General features: G+C 45.8%; 1 protein-coding gene across 5 annotated transcripts in view; it reads right to left on the bottom strand.

Moving 5' to 3' along the window:
• The window catches only part of SLC7A8 (solute carrier family 7 member 8), a 47,723-nt gene that overhangs the window by 9,337 nt on the left and 16,935 nt on the right, over nucleotides 1-21,451 (bottom strand). For 3 of the 5 annotated variants that reach the window (XM_036884518.2, XM_036884517.2, XM_036884519.2), the window contains 4 exons: nucleotides 4,081-4,206; nucleotides 2,390-2,543; nucleotides 1,714-1,837; nucleotides 178-281 (listed from right to left, as the gene is read on the bottom strand). In XM_036884518.2, the coding sequence (XP_036740413.1) occupies nucleotides 178-281; nucleotides 1,714-1,837; nucleotides 2,390-2,543; nucleotides 4,081-4,206 (508 nt within the window). Of the gene's footprint in view, nucleotides 1-177; nucleotides 282-1,713; nucleotides 1,838-2,389; nucleotides 2,544-4,080; nucleotides 4,207-16,442; nucleotides 16,635-21,451 lie in introns of those variants that run through there. The other 2 variants (XM_036884520.2, XM_036884521.2) reach the window with 2 other exon arrangements.

Below are 21,451 nucleotides of genomic sequence, written 5' to 3'. Positions count from 1 at the left end.
CCCTTCACGTCCAAACTGACACACTCTAGCCCTCACATGAGCAATGACCCGCTATGAGGTCACCACCCAGGAGCCCACACAGACCCCTGCAGACGGAGACAAGCCCCCTACATACATATAGAGCAATATGCACAGCACAGTGGCCCCTGGCCCAGGAAAGGCCTGGACAGCACTCACCGGGAGGAAGTGAAAAGGGACCCATTGACTCCTCCAAACGTTGACAGTGCAACAGAAATGGGCATGATCCAGGCCATGACCCCTAGGAGCTTCTCTCCAAAAGTCTGGGAGAGAAAACAAGGTGGTGAACAGAAAAGGAGAGGTTACAACCCCCACCTTCAGGTCACTTCTGGCAATTCTCCCTCCCATCTGCCCCCAGGATTCTGGAGAGGAGGGACAGCATCTGTGCCCTAACCCTGTCCACACTACCGCTTTCCACAGTGATCACTGCACTAGAGATTTAATGAGTGTTTTGGGCTAATTAACAGAGGACAGTGTATGGTGGTGATAGAGGAACAGTAGTAATAATAATGGCAATGAACTAACATTTCTTATCCTTGTTTTAGGGATGAGGAAACTCAGGCACAAAGCGATTAAGCAGCTTGCCCATGACCACACACCCAGGAGGTGAAAGGCCAGGACTGGAGGCCAGCTGTGTGAGTCCAAGCCTCATATACATTCTATACTAGTGAGTCAGGCAGGTTGGGGTTTGAATCTTAGCCCAGCATTTAAGAGCTGTGAGGCTTGAGCAAGGTTCTTCATTTTTGAGCCTCAGTTTCCCCACCTGTAAATTGAGAAAAATCCTGGTTCATAGGGTGAAAATTTCTAAATTCATTGAAACAATACCATAGATGATACTGGGAGGAAAATGATAAGAACAAGCCATCATGTAGGCTGAGAAAGAAAAGGTGGTGAAGTCCTCATATACTGAAGTAATATAAAATGTTGGGGACTAGCCTTTTCTGTATTCTCTGAGCCAAGCATAGAGCCGATTCAATACATTATGGGGGAGAGATTGTTTAGAATAGCCATCCTGTTGGGGAAGGCTAGTGGCCGTGGGAAGAGACTGCCATAGGACACTAGAGGGCCTCTTTACAGTTTCATAGATAAGATGTGATGACACTGACAGGGTGGGGTGTAGCCCAGGTAAAGCCAGGTGAGAGCCCTGCATGGCTTATAGGTCTTTCCTAGTTATCAAGGAACTCAGTGTTTGGCACCTGAAAGATCTCTTTGCCCAGAGAGCACAAACCACTCCTACTTCCCAATCATTTACTGGCACACACTTCTACCTGATGGGGGAAAGAGTCAGGCTGCACAATTTCCAGAGGAGGAAACGAAGGCAGAGAGAAATGACAAGTCCTGTGGCAAGATGATGCCTTTCTGAGAAGGAGTCTGTCTCCTGTATACAATCATACCATTTAGAATTTCAAGTGTCCTAGATCAGGAGTTGGCAGACTTTTTCTATAAAGGGTCAGATACTAAATAATTTGGCTTTGCTGGCCATACAGTCTCTGTGGCAGCTACCCAGATCTGCTGCTGTTCTAGGTATACACAATCTGCTGTTAATTTGCTCCTGGGCACTTGAAGATGAGGTTTCTGCCCTGAGGACTTGGGAAGACTTCCAATTCCACAAATCAGGGAAAAGCAAGTGGAGACTAAGCAGGCAAGTCTATGTCAACATTCCCAGATTGAGGGGCTGTGAGTTTGATTTCTTACCACAGCAACTGCATTTGAAGCCAGTAGCTCCTGTGGGGACATTGCAGTGACATAAGCGACATTGGCAAAGACATACACAAATGTGACCAGTGGGATGGAGATGAAGATGGCTCTGGGAAGGTTCCTGTAGAGGTAGAGGAGGTAAGAGGGGGAAAGCCTGGCACCTGGACCCCCCGCCTCGTCCAGGTTTGCAGGGGTCAGGGGAGCTGAGCTGGCAGTCTTCTGGGATGTCCCCTCTCCCTGGGGGTGGGTTTTGTCATGATGTGGGCAGAATAATTTAAAGGACATGAAACAGCTTAGACTAAAAAGATGCTCCATACCTGTTGATGTCTCCCTGATTGGAATCCACACAATGCACCCCGTCCCTCTGCCTCAAGACACAAAGACCTGTCTGTCCTGAGATAGCTAAGTAAGAGGCCATAAACCTCCCAGGGCACATTTCATTCTCAGAGGGAATGCTGCCTCATCACTGTTTTCAGCTTTTAACCTGCTCCGGGACAGTCACTCCTGGCATGGTGGATGGCAGATGGTCTAAGTTCCTGGGAAATAACTATTTCTTCAGGATAGACCAGGTCATGGTCAGTATGGGGGCTGAGGGGAGAAGGCAGTGGACACCTGGCTCCCTCTTTCTAGTAGGAGGTGCTGTGGACTTTCAAGGGATTGGGGAAGAGCTCACTTGTAGGGATCAACAAGTTCCTCAGTCACATAATTAAGAAAGTTCCAGCCTCCATAGGCAAAGGAGCCCTGAAGGAAAGCCAGTGCGATGAGGCCGATGTCGGGTTCTTGGAAATTCTCAAATGCGTTCTTTGGCTCCAACCAGAAGTATTCGCCTGTGGACACAAGGGGCAGGAGGCTGCTCAGAGAGCTGGATCAGAGGCCCAGGAGTCACTGGCTTGCCTGGTCCTGTTTCTGCCCCTCTCTGCAGGAATCATGCAGCTCTCTGTCTTGTTCCCAATAACCCCACAAACTGGAGAAGTGGGACCAAAAGGAGCAGGGAAATTTGGGGCCAGGTCCTCCCAGAACCTGGTAACCTTGAGGCCAAAGGGGGTTTCAGGTTCAAAGCACAGTTCTGAATGTTCCCCTTTTAAAAGACGACATATCTTGGGAGGAAAGTCCAGGTGAGGCCACCAGGCGGGGCAGGGTAAATTAAGGGGCTGTGGCTTGCTAGGGTTTTGGAGGTGTAGAATTAGGGCCATTGGCAGTTTCCTGACCACATGCTCTGATACCTATATTTGTACATTTTCATCAAGAAACCATGATGAACACCTCCACATAAGCTCCCACAATGCTGTAGTAGCTCTCCCTTGCTCTGCTTTCTTCGTCAATATCCTCCTGTCTCTTTCTAAGGTGTGTATTTGGGCTCCTTTTTCCTGTGTAGATTCCCTGAGGACAGGTGCCTGTCAGCAAAGAGCTTTTCAACTGCCTTCCCAACCCTTAGCGTAGAGTTCTACACACTGTGGGCTCCCAAGAAGAGGTCGCTGTGAGTTTGTAATGAGACACAGAGTAACGGCCCATACTTTACTTACTCATTTGCAATCCATCATTTGGATAGGAAATAAGGAGATTAGAGTGATCAGGAGAAAACACTGGGATCAGATTAGGAGGGACTCACTATCTTTGGAAAAATGGCAACAATACAGTTCTAGAAGTCTAAATTCCTGAAAACAATATAACCTGCTAAAGATCTTAAGCTAACTGATTAAAATAATCAGGCATATTGTAGAGCAGAACCTTAATTATGTTTTCTGGAGTAAATATTCAGCACCCCACACTGCCTTCAGGGCTTGTAGGCAGGAGGGAGTTCTCCCTGTTTGTCATCTGACTTTCTCTGGGAGGCAGTGACATTGGGCAGAGCCTCATGGTGCCATGAGTCCCATGGAAACCAAATACTGACTCAGCTTGGAAAGGACCAAATCCAGTGGGGAATGTTGGCAGGGGCCCCAGGAATGTTGAGCTCTCTCTTGTAGAGATTATGAGTATTTTGAAGCATGCAAAAGTCCCCTCCTCTGTTCCCCATTTTAAGATAGAAACCACATACGATAGAAGATGCAGGGAGCTTCCCTGGGATTGGGGCAAGAGGGCAACAGGGGTCCAGAGATCTGGGGCCTTCACCTCACTGTGATAGAGGCATCAAGTCAGCACGGGAGGGTTGAACTCTGCAAACCATGTGGGGCACGCCTAACTTCCAAACACCCTGGGGAAAATAATTTTCTCTTCCCCTTTTTCAGACAAGTGAAGAAGAGAAGTCATTCAAGGCCAGAATTGGGAAATCTCAGGGTGCGCACACATCCAAAAGACCATGTGAGGGGGTGTGTATGTGCAAGGGGAGGAAAGTTGGATGGGGCTCTGTGTGGCGATGACACTCACCTTTGCAGATCTGTACAACTCCCATGATGATGATCAGGGCCAGGGCCAGGAGCTTGCCAGCTGTGAAAATGTCCTGAACCCGGGTGGCCCACCGCACACTGGAACAGTTGACCCATGTGAGGAGCACTGAAATGACAGACCCCCAAAGATACCTTCAGGGTCATAGTGAGGCCACAGGACACCCTCTGCACAGAAGCAGAAAAGCTCTTGCTCCTGATCATGGGATTCTAACAGGCAAGCCAAATATCCTTCAAGCCCAGCTCCAGCGTCCAGAAAGTTTGGCGAGGTTAATGGGTTACAAATGGGGATCACGTGCCACAAAGCAGGGGTTGGTCAGAGCATGCCCTGCCTAGGGCTGGAAGCCAGAAGTAGGCATGGAAGTGTGGGTACTGGCTCTGGTGGGTGGGAAACAGCATTTGATCAGGATGCAAGTGTGGACTTTGTTTTCAAGTCATTGTATGTTCAACGGGAGCCCTGAGCAGCTGGCGGGATCCTGGATGTCAGCTTCTTGAGCCTGATTTTGGGGCTACAGAAATTTAGGGGAATCTTTTGTTACTTAGGTTTGTTAAGGTATAATTTACATAGAGAAAAATTCATTTTTCTAAGTATACATTTTGATGAGATTTGAGAAATGTATTTCTTTAATCATTACTTACTCTCTCTATATATACAGAACACATATAAAACTGAAAAGTTCTCTTGCACGACATTGCACTCCTTTGAGGTCAGTCCCACTCCCCTACCTCTGGCAACCACTAGTTTGGTTGATGTCCGCTCCTATAGTTTTTCCTCTTCCAGAATGTCACATAAATGGAATCATATAATTTGTAGCCTTTGGTGTCTGGCTGCTTTCACTCACTGTGATGTTTCTGAGACCTGGTCCCATTGCCGTATATCAGTAGGTGTGCCTCCTGATTCATAAACTCCATTATATGAACGTTTCAGTTTTCCATCCACCCACTAATGGACATTTAGTTGATCACAGTTTGGGGCTATTACAAATAAAGTTGCTATAAATGCTTGCATGGAAGTCTTATGTGGATTGTAGAGGTCTTTGAGAGGAGTTTTCATTTCTGTTGAGCAGATACCCAGAAGTGGGGTTCTGGTAATGTATGTTTAAGTTTATAAGAAATTGCCAAATTGTTTTCCAAAGTGGCCATATCAGTCTGCATTCCTATCGGCAATGTGCGTGAGTTCCTGTGGCTCTGCATTCTTGCCAGGCATTTCGTATGGTCAGCTTCAAAAGTCTGGCTATTCTAATAGGTGTGTAGCGGTGTCTCATTGTGGTTTTGATTTGCATTTCTCTAGTAACTAATGATGTTGAGCATGTTTTCACATGCTTATTTGCCACAGTCCTTATATCTTCTTTGAACTCTGCCTCCTTTTCTAGGGGTCATAGGGCTCCCAGAGAGATCCCAGCAATGTGGAACCTCCAAGGGCTGGAGGGGAGCTAAGATGTTGAATGTTAGGATGGAGGGACTGTTTTACTACCACATTCCCTAAGCAACCCACAGCCCTGTGTTGCAGAAATGGGACTCTCAACTTCCTAGTGCTTATGAAGTACTTGAGAATAAAGGGAAAAAAGTTAAAGTCCTCTTGCTTTCCCCTCCTCTGAAACAGTGACCAGGATGCCCCCTAGTCCTCCAAGGTTACAAGTTACCATGTAAAAGCACCAGACTTTCCTCAAGCCTCTAACCAGGCCTCTGACTTCACTAAACAGCTGGTCAGTTTACACCAAAACCTTACCCTTAAACATTTACTTTTCAAGTATTTTCCAACCTTACTTGACTCTGAAAACATTTGGGCAGGGTGAGGACTTTCCATCTGTAACTTTCCTCCCTGTCCTGTCTCTACCCGGCAAACTCCTTCTCATCTTTCAAGATTCAGCTCAAATGTCACATATTCTGTGAGTCTTCATTATTTTACTTATTCCTGACACTGTGTCTGCTGGTAAAATATATCAGCCACATTTTATAGACAAGCAACAAAGTTTGTCTCTCCACTTTACTCCCACATCACACCACTTTGTTTATATCTGATTTTGGCACTTATTTCTTTGTATTATAATTATCTGTGTGTTTTTTTCCCCCTTCTGTCTCCTTGTAGACTAGGAGGCCAGGGACTGTGAGTTTTCTGTGTTTTTAATCCCAGCACGTATCACTCGTACCTGCAACGAGTAGGTGTTCAACAAATATTTAATACTTGGATTTAAAAATAATGTTCTAATTAAAGAAAATGCCTCCAATCTACACATTCCACATGCACACCAATCTCCCCTGCTCCTCAGGAACCTCATCGGAAGGAGACATAATCCCCAGTTGGTGTCATAGAGCCAAAACAGCAACAGGAACTAGACTTCAAGAGCCGAAACTCTTGACTCTGTGTGCAGGAGCTGTCATCCAAGATGGTGTCATATAAGGAGAGCCAAAACATGTTGTCAGAGGATTTTAAGTACCTGAACAGGGAGAACACTTCGTAAATACTCTAACGTTCCAGATGAACTGAGATGTCCTGATACATACACATTCTGTTTATCTTACTCAGTTCAATAAAGATTTCAGGATCACATGTCTGCTGACAACCCAGCCTAAATCACTCTAGGCAACTGGGCTTGTGATCTTTGTTTCTCCCCAGGGCCTTGAGGCATGTTAGGTCCAAGGCTGAGTGGCTGAGCTCCAGGAGTTCAGGCAGACACAAGCAATAATGACTAATGGATAAAGGAGACTGATTTATGAAAGGAAGGGAGATTAGGACACAAACCCATGTGGCTCAGGGATGGGTGAGGATTACAGAATAAGGGACAGATTATGACAGCAGAGAAGAAAATTATCTTCCATCAGGGGGCAGAGAGGGCAGGGCAAAGGAGATGACAAGAAAGTGCTTGGAAAGAAATGGGGGTAGAGCAGGACAATTCAAAGAAAGTCTTCCTCCCCCAAGGAGGAGGGGGAATGTGGCCACCGCCACCAAGAGCTGGGATAGAAAACAGAATTATCTCCTTACAAAAGGGACCTTGTCAAGGCAGCCAGAAAGTCTCCTTTGACAGGTGGGCTCCACAGTATTCCTGGGAGATAGGAGGTGTTTGAGGGAAGGGATAATTTGTCAAATAAACTTGCCTCAGGCATCTTCTGTCCTTTCTGAGTTTATCTCCACGGCTTCACAAGAATCCAGCCCTTGACTAATATTTAACCTTCCACATTTACAGGGAGCTTTCAGAAATAGAGAGAAATCCTGAGAATGAGGTGGGGAGGTGGCTGCCTGTGACACAAATCTCCTTGGGACAATGGCTCAGGCCCCACATCTGACCCTTCACCCCACGGTTGGGCGATTGCAGCATGTGACTGAGGGGAAACGGGCACTGTCAGTCTCCTGGTACTTCAGTATGGCTTCCCTCAGTTCCTGAAGCCTGAACCTCCATCTACAGAGGCAAGGTCAGTCATTGAAGGTAACACTTGCCAAGCCCCTGCCTGCTCAGGCATCCTGCCTCTGCCCATCTGCTACCCACTCTCCTCTCTGTAGCTGGTGGCTGTTTTTCCCTCTCTCTTCTGAGCCAGACCCTGAATTCTTCATGCTTGCAATACAATGACTTCAGGGAAGGCACATGTAGACGGGGACCAGTGGCCACTGCAGCTTGCAATGTGAGGGTTTTCATGCATCCACTGGTCAGTCCATCCAACCATCACTTACAAAGGGCCTACCTGTGTCAGGCACTCCAGTAGGTAGGGGAGTTATAAATAAGACACAAGTCCCTGCCCTCAGGAAGGTGACAGCTAAGGGAGGAGAGGGTGCACTAAAAAGTGATCACAAGCCACATGGGGATGGCAGAGCGCTTCACAGGAGCTAGTGGGCATCCATGAGCAGCCCTTAACTCAGCCCAGGGTGTCGGAGATACTTCCTGTAGGATGGGAGACCTGCCAACAGGGAGCATTTTATTATTTTGGTTCAGCTGGGCAAAATAAATGGGAAGGCATAACACTGTGGTTCTTGTCTGTTATAATCTGGCTGTGGGGGTGGTTGTTCCTTCTCTAGACACCAAGGAATCCCAGGCTTATCTGTATTTCTTGGCATTTTCTCCTCTCTCCTTTGCTTCGTGACTTAAACAACAAAAAAAGGTAAGAAGTCTATCAAGAAGATGCTGAAGTCAGGAGCTGGTTACTTACTCTGCCCAGTCTGGAAAGCTTCATGTGAAGGTGATAGAAGGGATACAAAGAAATGAGACAGGCAGGAGAAGGAGACTCAGGAGCCAGCAATCCTGTGCCCTGCTCAGAACCCAGGACCACCAGCTGCCCCCTGCCTCCCAGAAAGCAGCAGGACTGGCAGGGAGAGGTGGAGTCCGTTTCCGATCAATGAATGTAAAGATCCTGCCACTGACCTGGACTGTGTCCACTGAGGAGGCGGTGGGCCTGCTCCTGCTTCCTGCAGAGAAGGTGCCCCTTTCCCTCATCCCAGCTCTGATCCTCAGCCTCTGACCTCTGGGGAGCCGCAGAAGCCTCTTTGTCACTCCCCTCTCTGACACTGACACCAGGACTCATGGGGCCTGTGGTAGGCAGAATGATGGCCAACCTAATCTTGTGAATGTTACTTTACGTGACAAAAAGGAACTTCGCAAATGTGATTAGATTAAGGATGTTCTGATGGGGAGATTATCCTGGATTATCTGAATGAGCCCAATGTAATCACAAGAGTCCTCATAAACGGGAGGCAGGAGGTCAGAGTTAGGAAAGGAGATATGATTACTGGAACAGAGGTCAGAGGTCAGAGAGAGGAAGAAAGATTTGAAGATGCCATGCTTTGAAGATGGAAGAAAGAGCCATGAGCATAAGCCAAAGAATGGAGGGGGCCTCTAGAAGCTGGAAAAGGCAGGGAAACAATCCTCTGCAGAGCCTCCAGAAGGAACACAGCTTTGCTGACACCTTGGGTTTATGACTTCTGACCTCCAGAACTATAATAACTGTGTAGTTTTAAGCCACTAAATGTGTGGTAATTTGTTACAGCAGCAATAGGAAACTAATACAGGACCAGACACCATATAGAAAGACCAGAAAGCAGGGGGCATACCCTTAAAGAGAAAAGCTTTTAAAGAGCAACAAAGCAGCACACCTGGTCAAGGCTCCCAAAGGAGTGCCTGTCTGTGGGCCTTACGGACACCAGGGGGGAGTGGCAGGGCTCTCTGGAAGTGGGCAGTGAAAGTGACGTTCCCGATGTGCTGACCTAGTTGGTAGATTTCCGTACCACATGACAGCATCCTAACTGTTCCACACCCTGGGGATTCTAAGGCTAGAGTGTTACTGCCTCCTGTTCCTTCCCTTCGTAATTCAATACAGTAGTAAACAGGCTTGCCCTGTAATAACCACTGGTGCTCTTACTCTCAGAAAAATTCAGGGCAAAGACAATTTCAGTATCCTTCTTTCATCTAACCCCAGGTTCTCCTCCTTGGCTGCTCCTTATTCCATACAACTCCAGGTCCACATATGCAATCCAGATACACATACAAACACAGGCCCAAGAGTTCCAAACTTCTTGCAAGGCAAGTGGAGTATTGGGATGCTCACAGACATGATTCCTTTATTCTATAACCTCATAGTTTGTTGGTCTCCTTATTTTACTGACCAGAGGCAATAATCAAAGGCCATAAAAGAGTGGCCACACTGTGCACTGTCTTGCAGTAGACAACACCCAGAGCACTTTGGCAGAGCTAGCTCTGTGACTTCCCTAGGTGGGGTCGACCCAACCTGCTGTATATGAAGTGAGGCGCATAAAGTTAAAGGATTACAAATCTTAGCAGGGAAGAGCAGGAACAACATTTGGGGAGAACTTTCACCTTAAATGAATACACTATAGACTATAGGCAAAAGAGGAAGTTTAAAAATAATCTCGCTAGTCCACTGCAAAACAGAATATCAGTGAATCATTAGCATAAATAAATCAGTAAATCTTCATAGGGAGCATTTTAAGGATGGATTTGGGGCAAGTTTTAAGCCCCTGTGACCAGCAAAGAGCCAGGACTGTGACTCAGCTCTACCTAGGAACACCTGGTGAGTGAAGGCCCATGTGAGTTTCTGGTGCCTTTTCTGAGTGCAGGACAAGCAAGTAGGGCTCAGAGGAGCTTGTGTAAGGAGTGACATGGTAATAATGGGGGCAGGGGTTGAGTAGCTTGGGGGGACGAGACAGAGAAGGCTCCCTCAGAGGGACCTAGCAGCCTAGGCTGCTAAGAACCATACAACTTTAGAGCTGGAAGAACACAGTAGCCATGGTTCCTTTCCCAGCTTAGTCACTTGCTCTCAGAGAGCCTGGACTGCCTACTTTGAGCCTCCCTTCCCTCTTTAAATGCAGGGGTAGTCTATTTTAATCTCATGAGGAAGACTGGTAACCTGCATATTGCTGTATAAAATGTCAAGTGGTTATTCTTATTATTCAAAATATTGCTCAAGAAGAGGGCGTGATTTGCCCAGGATCATGCTGACAAGGGGAGGTAGAGCAGAGAGCCCAGGAAAGGGGCTGGTCTGGAGGGCTCTGGAGATGCCATATTGTACACCAGGCCACATCTTGCACTGTTGCAACACTTCTCCCTTGTTGCTTCCTCCTCTACACCCAGCCCTTCTCAATTTCTAATCTGTTTCATCTTTTTTTTTAGGTGGATACTTGATCACAAATTACCTGCTTTGGGGTAACTTCAATCCCAGCTGCCTGTAAGTGTGGGGTCACAGGCACAAAGGTGGATTAGGGGGCTCTAGGGCTGGTGGGCATAAGGCTGAGGCACTGAACCAGGAGCCTGGATGTTCAAAGCTGTGGTTTCCCGAGGTGAAGAAAAGTACACTAGCATTAAAAGTCATTGCTAGGAAGAATTAGAAAGCCAAGGATTGCTGCTGCTGCTCTACTCTTCAGGCCCAATGAAGGGTGAAACTGCCCTCTTCCTCCTGCAGCCAGCAGTGCACACTTTGCCATAAACAACATCCTGCTGGCCAGGGTGACTTCGAGATCGATCCTGTAATACTGTCTGGCACATAGTAGGTGCTAATGCTTACTGAATAGATGGATAAATCTATGCAGAAAATATCAAGGAGTGTACAGAGGAGCCAAGGTGCTTCTCTAGGAAGTAAATATCAGGTTTTCAACGTCATGGAACAGTCCCATGAAACAGGACTGGGCAGGTGCTTATGAAGCCAGACAGAGTTGTGGAGGAGGGCTCATATGGTGGTGTTTCTCTTTCCCCTGAGAAAGCTCCCAAGAGCAGGTCATCCCCAGAAATCACTACTGCATGACTTGGGTGATCCCTTGTTTCTGGACACAGACCTCTGGCCTCTTGCTGAGCTGGGGTAGAAAAAGTCATTTTGTGCCTTCATCAGACGGCCAAGGAACATCCCCATGTGGATTCCCAAACCAAGCTCATTCTTTTTGCCAATCCAGCTTCTGCTCCACGTACCACACTGCTGAAGTGTGACGGGATGGAAGTTGGAATGGAGGTGTTTGGAAGGCGGCAGATTTTTGTAACAAGAATAGTGTCAGAAGGATGAACAGTTAGTTGGGGCTCTCCTTGTAGACAGCTCTTGGCACTGGAGAGAGCTGTACCCTATTGCCCAGTGGCATGTTTCCAGCCTCATGGGCAATCAGAGCCAGGAGTGACCTGAGAGACCCAGAACCTCTTTTTATATGTGAGTGAAGCAAGAGCTCAGCTAACTAATGCTGAAGATAGGTCTTCCCCCTGGCCCCCAATTCCCAAGTGCTTATTCTGCCAGCCTTTCTTTTGTCAAGTACATGTCACTCTCTCCCTTTGTTCATTCCCACATTCTCTCTCTCCCCCACTCCTGTCAGGGGTACCCATGGTCATTCCTGACAGTGCCACCTGGGGCTCTGAGACTGTCACCTGAAGATGCAGGCCAGCCTGCTTTCTGGGCAGCAGGAAGGTGCCGAGGCAGCAAGAAGAGAATCCTAATTAGGTTTATCCTCAGAAATCAAGAGTGCATCCATCATCCCCAGGGCTTCAGGAAATTCTTTCCCACAGGCAGACTTGACTGTCTGCTTTGTGTTCCCTCCCCAGGCCCCTTGTCAATGTCACTATCACACATTCCCTTGAACTCCAGGAACTTCATTTGGGTTTTTTGGTCTTGCTGGCTTATACCTTTCTCAGAGTAGGCTGGCTTGGAAAGGCTTGTTTTCCTTTAGCATTTCCAGAAGATCAGGCCTCTCCTTGTCTTTCAGGTAAGAGAAAACAGGCAGTAGAAAGGGAGAAAAATGCCCAGGTTTGACCCTGAATAGCCCAAGTGATTTGGAGAAAGAAGAACAAAGCTGGAGGGATTATACTCCCTGACTTCAAGCTTTACTACAAAGCTATAGTAGTCAAAACAGTTTGGTACTGGCATAAGAACAGATCCATAGACTGATGGAACGGAATAGAGAGCCCAGAAACAAACCCACACATGTATGGTCAATTAATATACAATAGAGGAGCCATGAATACACAATGGGAAAATGACAGCTTCTTCAACAACTGGTGTTGGGAAAACTGGACAGCTACATGTAAGAGAATGAAACTGGATTATTGTCTAACTCCATACACAAAAGTAAACTTGAAATGGATCAAGGGCCTGAATGCAAGTCATGAAACTATAAAACTCTTAGAAGAAAACATAGGCAAAAATCTCTTGAATGTAAGTATGAGCAATTTTTTCCTGGACACATCTCTTCAGGCAAGAGAAACAAAATAAAAAACCAGTAAGTGGGACTACATCTACCAAAAAGCTTCTGCACAGCAAAGGATACCATCAGCAGGACAAAAAGGCACTCTACAGTATGGGAGACTATATTTGTAAATGACTCATCTGATAGAGGGTTTATTATCAAAAATATATAAAGAACTCATATACCTCAACACCCAAAAAACAAATAATCTGATTAAAAAATGGGCAGAGGACCTGAACAGACACTTCTCCAAAGAAGAAATACAAATGGCCAACAGCACATGAAAAGATGCTCCACATCAAGGGAAATGCAAATTAAAACCACAATGAGATATCACCTCACACCAGTTAGAATGGTCACTATTCAAAAGACAAGAAATAACAACTGTTGGTGAGGTTGCAGAGAAATGGGAACCCTCCTATATACTGTTGGTGGAAATGTAAATTGGTGCAACTGCTGTGGAAAGCTGTATGAAGGTTCCTCAAAAAACAAAAAAATAGAAATACCACTTGACCCGGTAATTCAACATCCAGCAATTTACCAGAAGAAAACAAAAGCCTTGATTTGAAAAGATATATGTACCCCAATATTTATTGCCCCACAATTTGCAATAGCCAAGCTATGGAAGCAACCTAAGTGTCCATCAAAGGATGAATGGATAAAGAAGTGGTACATATACACAATGGAATATTATTCAGCCATAAAAAGAAAATAAATCCTGCCATTTGTAACGACATGGATGGATCTAGAAGGTATTATGCTCAGTGAAATGAACCAGGTGGAGAAAGACAAATACCATACAATTTCACTTATTTGTGGAGTATAAAAACAAAGCAAAACAGAAGGAGAAAAAAACAGCAGTAGACTCATAGACACTGAGAAGTGACTAGTGGTTACCAAGGGGAAGGGCTGGGGTGGGTGCCGGGGAGGGTGAGTGGGACAAAGGGACACTATTTGCAATCACAATAAAGTTGGTCATGGGGATGGTAGTACAGCATGGAGAATATAGTCAATGATTCTGTAATATCACTATGTTGATAGATAGTAACTGCACTAGAGGGGTTGAAGATTTAATAATATGGGTACCTGTTGAACCACTGTGTTGTACTTTTGAAATCAATATAAGATTGTATATCATCCTCACCACAGCAATTAGACAACACAAAGAAAGAAAGGGCATCAGATTGGTAAGGAAGAAGCTAAATTGTCACTGTTTGTAGATGACATGATATTGTAGATTAAAAACCCTAAAGAATCCATTCCAAACTACTAGATCTAATATCTGAATTCAGCAAAGTTGCAGGATACAACATTAATACACAAAAATCTGTTGCATTCCTATACACTAATGATGAACTAGCAGAAAGAGAAATTAGAAAAACAATTCCAGTCACAATTGCCTCATACAGAATAAAATACCTAGGAATAAACTTAACCAAGGAAGTGAAAGACCTATACTTTGAAAACTACAAGACAGTCATGAGAGAAATTAAAGAAGATACCAATAAATGGAAACACATCCCATGTTCATGGATAGGAAGAATTAATATTGTTAAAATGATCATCCTGTCTAAAGCAATCTACAGATTCAATGCAATTCCTATCAAAATACCAACAGCATTCTTCAATGAACTAGAGCAAATTGTTCTAAAATTCATATGGAACCACAAAAGACCCCGAATAGCCAAAGCAATCCTGAGAAGGAAGAATAAAGCAAGAGGGATTACACTCCCTGACTTCAAGTTCTACTGAAAAGCCACAGTAATCAAGACAGTTTGGTACTGGTACAAGAACAGACCCATAGATCAATGGAACAGACTAGAAAGCCCAGATATAAACCCAACCATATATGGTCAATTAATATATGATAAAGGAGCTTTGGATATATAATGGGGAAATGACAGCCTCTTCAACAACTGGTGTTGGCAAAACTGGACAGCTACATGCAAGGGAAAGAAACTGGATTATTGTCCAGCCCCATACACAAAAGTAAACTCAAAATGGATCAAAGACCTGAATGTAAGTCATGAAACTATAAAACTCTTAGAAGAAAACATATGCAACAATCTCCTGATTGTAAACATGCACAACTTCTTCCTGAACACATCTCCTTGAGCAAGGAAAACAAAAGCATGGGACTACATCAAACTAAAAAGTTTCTGTACAGCAATGGACACCATCAACAGAACAAAAAGGCATCCTACAGTATGGGAGAATATATTTGTAAATGACATATCTGACAAGGGGTTAACATCCAAAATATATAAAGAACTCACAAGCCTCAACACCCAAAAAGCAAATAACCCTATTAAAAAACGGGCGGAGGATATAAACACACTTCTCCAAAGAAGAAATTCAGATGGCCAACAGACACATGAAAAGATGCTCCACATCACTAATTATCAGGGAAATGCAAATTAAAACCACAATGAGATATCATCTCACACGAGTAAGGATGGCCAGCATTGAAAAGAGTAAGAACAACAAATGCTGGTGAGGAGGTGGGGAAAGGGGGACCCTCCCACACTGCTGGTGGGAATGTAAGCTAGTTCAACCATTGTGGAAAACAATATGGAGGATCCTCAAAAAACTAAAAATAGAAATACCATTTGACCCGGGAATCCCACTCCTTGGAATTTACCCAAAGAATACAACTTCTCAGATTCAAAAAGACATATGCACCTCTATATTTATTGCAGCACTATTTACAATAGTCAAGATATGGAAGCAACCTAAGTGTCCATCAGTAGATGAATGGATAAAGAAGAGGTGGTACATATACACAATGGAATGCTATTCAGCCATAAGAAATAAACAAATCCTACCATTTGCAACAACATGGATGGAGCTGGAGGATATTATGCTCAGTGAAATAAACCAGGTGGAGAAAGACAAGTACCAAATGATTTCCCTCATTTGTGCAGTATAACAATGAAGCAAAACTGAAGGAACAAAACAGCAGCAGACTCACAGACTCCAAGAAAGGACTAGTGGTTACCAAGGGGGAGGGGTGGGGGAGGGTGGGTGGGTGGGGAGGGAGGGAGAAGGGGATTGAGGGGTGTTATGTTTAGCACACATGGTGTGGGGGGTCATGGGGAAGACAGTGTAGCACAGGAAAGACAAGTAGTGACTCTGTGGCATCTTACTACACTGATGGACAGTGACTGCATTGGGGTATGGGTGGGGACTTGATAATATGGGTGAATGTAGTAGCCACATTGTTTTTTCATGTGAAACCTTCATAAGAGTATATATTAATAATACCTTAATAAAAAAAGAAAAAATATTGTATATCAATGATACTTTAGTAAAAAAAAAAAATACCCAGGCTTGCCAAAGTCCAAAAAGACAAATGGTGAAGAGATAGAAAGAGTGAGTGTGAGAAACAACGGGGGGCTGGAAGGAGGAACAATACACATCATTCTGAGGAAGAGAGAAAATCGAGCTCGAGATGAGCAGTCTAGAGAGAGAAGGCCAGGACAGAAAAAATAACGATGGAATGTACTAAGCAGACAGCTGCTGAAAAGGGAAGCTAGTGACGCCACATTGTAGAAATCAGAACACTCTGTTCCTCTCCAGAACTTCAAAATAAGCACCTTTCCCGGATGGCTCTCCAGCCCTCAGAAGCAGCCATAAATTTCACCTGGGTCAAGGGCCTGTCAGAAGGCTTGGTTTCATAGTCTAACCTTTTGTTGGGTGAAGGCATGTACTTCTCTGCCTTCTGCCACGCTCTAGCCAGCTCCCCCTGACCCCCTCTGGACCTGAAGCAACAGGGGCGAGGTGATGCCCCCACTCCGACCAGCCCTGTGGGCTGTGCGCAGCAGCTGGGAAGGGGCACACAGTCTGTGGGAGGGGGTGTGGTGACACTCGGCTCTGTGATAGGCTGGATGGGGCTTCTTGGCCACCTCCTCTGCTCTTGGGAGGAGCTGTGCACGTGTTTCTAAATGTGGAAAAGCTGCCTGGGCTTGGTCTGCCTAACCTCAGCCATTTCCAGATTAAGGAGGTAGCCAGTGCTGGCTGTCAAAAGGCACTGACAGGCAAACCAAACAGGAGTTCTAACCCACACAACCTGAGGCTCTAATAACTTCCAGTTCTGCCCAGGCAGGCTAGCCTGAGCTATCCTTCCTCTTCATAGAATTTAGAGAGTCCTGGCCAGGGGAGGGAAACTGGGAGAGCAGTGTGGAGACCAAGACCCAGCTTCCTAGAATCATTCCCTGCTCACCTGGGGACAACACATTTTTCATACCAGCTGAAGAGCTGCATTGAAGTCTCAAGTCTCTGCCTACCTAAAACACAGGTTGGTATTACAGCATGTATCGGTGACTGGTGAAAGACAAAGGCATCAAAACAGAGCAACAGCAGCACCAATGAAATAAAGCAAAGCAGCCGTCTGCTATAGAGTAAGACTGGACCCAGCTCTGTAAGGTCCACAGGAACTTTGAATTAGGCAGGCTTGCCTTCCACACCGCAGCAACGTTTTGCCAGTCTCCAGCCCTTTCCATCTGGAAACGTGTGTGCCAGTAAGCTCTTGCCACGCTGCCCCACCCGTACCCCTTCCCTTCCTGGCTCTCTCTTCCCCTTTCTTATCCTGATCCGTCTGTGCCAGTTACTGGACCTGGAGTTTCTGCTGAATCACCATCCAGTACTTAGCTCAGCCAAGAAGCCTGAACACTCAGCTCAGCATTTTCCAAGAGCTGAGTAGTCCTCTCTTCAGCATTAGCTAGACGTGGCTTCTCAGCTGGGTTGGAGACAAGAGAAAAGCATGTGGACAGCAGGGAAGACAGACAAAGGGCACCATACCACCTCGGGCAGCCCCTTTTTAATTCTACTCATTACTGTTCCAGTCTGGGCCTAAAAAATTCCTGTTGTTTCACGCCCTACTTCTCAGGGCTACTGTGTCCCAGACACAGAGCAAGGAGGCTAGGGGTGGGCTTGGGAGGGCCAGCCTCACTCTCTATCATCCCTAGCCTTGGAGGAGAGGGTCCAGGTCCTGGGAAGTCTGGTTGGTTCTTGGACTGAAAGTCTTGTGGGGACTGTTAGCATCATAGAAGTCTATAAATTTGGACCCATGCTGCAGAATTTCCAAGACTGGTTCAGCTATATCCCAGTTCCAAGGGCATCTAGTGCTCAAACTTGCTAAACTCTCAAAACAAATCTTGCCCTCTTTTTCCCCTCAAAGCTTCCTGTAACCACTAGGCATCACTCCCAGGAGTCTTCTGACTTCATGTTCTTGGGTATGTGATATAAATTTGATGTGTCATATTAACCCTTAAAAGGTCACCAGACACAATTAGCAACTTCATAAACCACAGGCACTGGCTCCTCTGGGAAAAGCAAAGTGGTCCTTGAGAGTCAGCAACTAAAGGCCAAAGGAGAGGTTAATTTTCAGGCTGGTTGGAGAAAGTTAGCAGGTTATTTCCATACTAGTGGAAGCTGAACTCTAGGAAAACTCCCTGTTTCATGGAGCCTCAACCCCACTCAGTATTCTCTCAAGCAGAGGTGGACACAGTCCCAGGAACAAGCTTCCCATTCCTCAATTTTCAGGACTGGGGTTAGTATACCCTTTGAACACCAGAACTACAGTCTGAGACTTACAGCTTGTGACCAGAAGAGACACTACGGGAAGCCAGGAAAGAAGATGTGATTTGGCCTGGGAATTAAAGCAAATTGAAACTAAAAAGGAGACCCTGACTGCTCCAGTAACCTCTGGGGGCAAAGAGCCTGGTCTGAGGACAGACTGGATTGAGACCAATGTGCACAAGTGTCCAACACCAATTGCTCTCTAGGGAAGAAGACCTCCATTAAACTCTTGAATTCTTTGTAATACTTGTAACTGTTTGCTATGATATATAATCTGTAAAGCACTGTATCAATAGTTGTTCTTCTTACTAGAATTTGAGACTGAGGCTCTCTACAGAAATGTAGGTATCTGAAGCTGTAGGCTTAGTGCATGGGGATGAGAAGTTGGGGGCTAGAGAATATGAAATCTCAAAGGAAAATGAACTGAGATTAAGGGGTTTAGAAGTTAGGAAACATTGTTGAAACCTCTGCTGTCAAGGGATTAATTTGCAAGAGACTTGCAAAACAACCCAGGCAAGTTCATTACAGCATCCTGCATCAAGCACCTGGAAACTTCCCGTATAGAAATTGCAGAACCACTCAGGGCTAAAAGTGGTACATGCGGTGAGGTCCTTTCTCTTCCAAAGTGCTCAAGGTGGAAAGTGAAACCACAAGTCCTGGAAAACTAGCCTCTTAGGAATCTCAGAAGAAAGACAGAAAACAAGACAAGCAGTTTTTACTTGTGAAATGTAGGCAGGGTACTCCTTTCTAGTCAGGGTGAGAAAAGAGAACCTTCTTTAGTACAAAGTGTTCAGGGAGAAAGGGGGGATTTCAATGAGAAGAAAAAACTCAACTTTAGATGCTGGATGTGCCTGCAGGCCAAGAAGAGAGAAAGGAGGCCAGAAGCTGCCTGACTCAAAGGTGGCCCAGTCCCCAAGAGAGGGCGGACAAATAGATCCCGAAGGAAATCTGAGTTAGGAGCAAGAAGCACAAATCGGGGATGCTCTATTTGTGTCATGGGGACCACTTTGTTTATAACTAGAAACTCAGGTAATAGCCAAAAGATGCCGCTAAATGGTCATAGAGCAAGCTGTGAAGTAACCTATCAATGTGTGTCTATATACCGGAAGATGTACGTGGATGAATGTGTTTTGTTTAGAACTGTAAGGATATCTATCCATTGTGACCACGGCTACTGGGGGTGCAGAGAGGGGACAGGGGTGAGGATACAGAGAAGCTTTCACAGTCGACTTTCTTTACATATTACTTGAATCTTTCACCTAGAGAATATAGTCATTTACTTATGAGATATAAAAAGAAAAAGGAAGAAAGAAAGAAAGATAGAAATGGGAGGAATGAAAGACTCAAGCAAATCACAAAAGAAGGTGCTAACTCTGTGGCATCTTACTACACTGATGGACAGTGACTGCAATGGGGTATGTGGGGGGACTCGATAATAAGGGTGAATATAATAACCACATTGTTTTTCTTGTGAAACCTTCATAAGGGTGTATATCAATGATACTTTAATAAAAAAATAAATAAAATAAAAAGAAGGTGCTAAAACCAGATTTTAACATCTCTGTTCTAGCTTCCCCCTCTCACTAATATGCTTGCTCTGGAGAAGGGCGAAAGGCTTTTCATTTAATTAAAATGTGAAATTCTTCTTTTACTGCTCGGTGGCTAGGGATTTCTGCTGGCTCAGCAGTGAACAGTCAGCTTGACCTACATAATAAAATGGCTGCGATTGGCAGCTGCAGTTGCGTAAGACCAAATCCGCCCTTCCTTCTGCGCCGGCCCCGCCCCCAGGCCAGCGCAGGCAAGCTAGTCTCGGCAGGTTCTTTCTGCCTCTCCACCCCCTTCGGCTAATCCTCCCATCATTTCTCATCTGATCTAGTCCAAACAGCCCCACCAGGGAAACAGCCTTGACCTAATCTCCTCCTTCCCAGGCGCCCCCGCCAGGTGCTCCCCCGCGGGGCTCGGTACCCTGTCCTCAGGCTCCCTCAACCTCAGGCTCTCCATCACACACCAGTGACCTCCCCGCAGAGGGTACCTTTCCCTCAAAAACTTTCATTCCCCCCAGTGGGTCAAGCCGATCACCACAGGTCAAAAATGACACAGCAGAAAGCAGAGCTTCTCATACAAATACATTCAGACCGTCCCCCAGCTGTCTACTGCTTCTCTCCAGAACACCTCTGTGTTGGACCCTCTTGGTTCCCCTGCCAAAGAGCACTGGATCTACTTTACACAGCTGGCCTGGCCCCTGTCAAGAGGATGGCGTGCTGGAATAAAAGACGGGCATTTAGAAGACAGACACCCACCAAGCCTTCCTGACAGCCTGGTTCCTGTTTTACTGGATACCTCAAGAGACAATTTAAGGGGCCTGTAGAAGTGGGCTCCAAAAAACAATAAAAAAGTAATCACCAAGCCAGAAAATAGAACTTTTTCACACAGACTCAAAGCAGCTAGGAATGTCTGCTGAGCAAGTGTGTGTGGCTATATCCGTGTGTGCACCCACCGCAGGGAGAGCAGTTGGGGGCCCACATGTCCTTCACACTTGGGAGGAAAGGGCAAATGCACAGGGTGAGGTGAGGAGCTGTTTTCCATTTCCCCCAAAGGAAATAAGAAGGAATAAGTTTGGGTTTAAGAAGATTTTTCTGCTTATGAAGATGGAAAAGTACTTGAACACAGATTTCAAGGACATTGAAAAATTCCTGTCTCTGGAGGACAAGATTGACCACTGTTGAACTGGAGATAATTCTTTGTAGTTCTTCTTAGGAGTCAGAGGGCAGGCCAGAAAAGCTTTATAGAACTTTTGATGGCAGGAATCGGGAGAGGGGAGGATCTTGTCATTTTTGTCCTCAGAGTTTCTAAATTTCATCCTGGCTTGGTGCTAGCAGTGTGCAGCTGAGGAGTGGGCTGCAGAGGGGACTGTGTACAACCTATCTTTCTGGAGCTGGGCTACAGGCAGGAGTGGCCCTTATCTCCTTGGTGGCTTGGCCCGTCTGGCCTGAGGGGATATCTATAGGGCTACACTACTACTATAAGTCTTTGCAGGAGGGTAGCCTACCCTTGGCGGGTTTAGGGCATGCAAAAGAAGCTGTGGAGGCAGCTGCTGGGCAACTCCACCCTGAGG

Source organism: Manis pentadactyla, chromosome 11 (genome assembly GCF_030020395.1).
Source record: "Manis pentadactyla isolate mManPen7 chromosome 11, mManPen7.hap1, whole genome shotgun sequence".
In the NCBI taxonomy this organism is placed as follows: Eukaryota; Metazoa; Chordata; class Mammalia; order Pholidota; family Manidae; genus Manis; species Manis pentadactyla.
The sequence above is the reverse complement of the archived record's forward strand: the minus strand, read 5'-3'. Positions and strand labels throughout refer to the sequence as shown.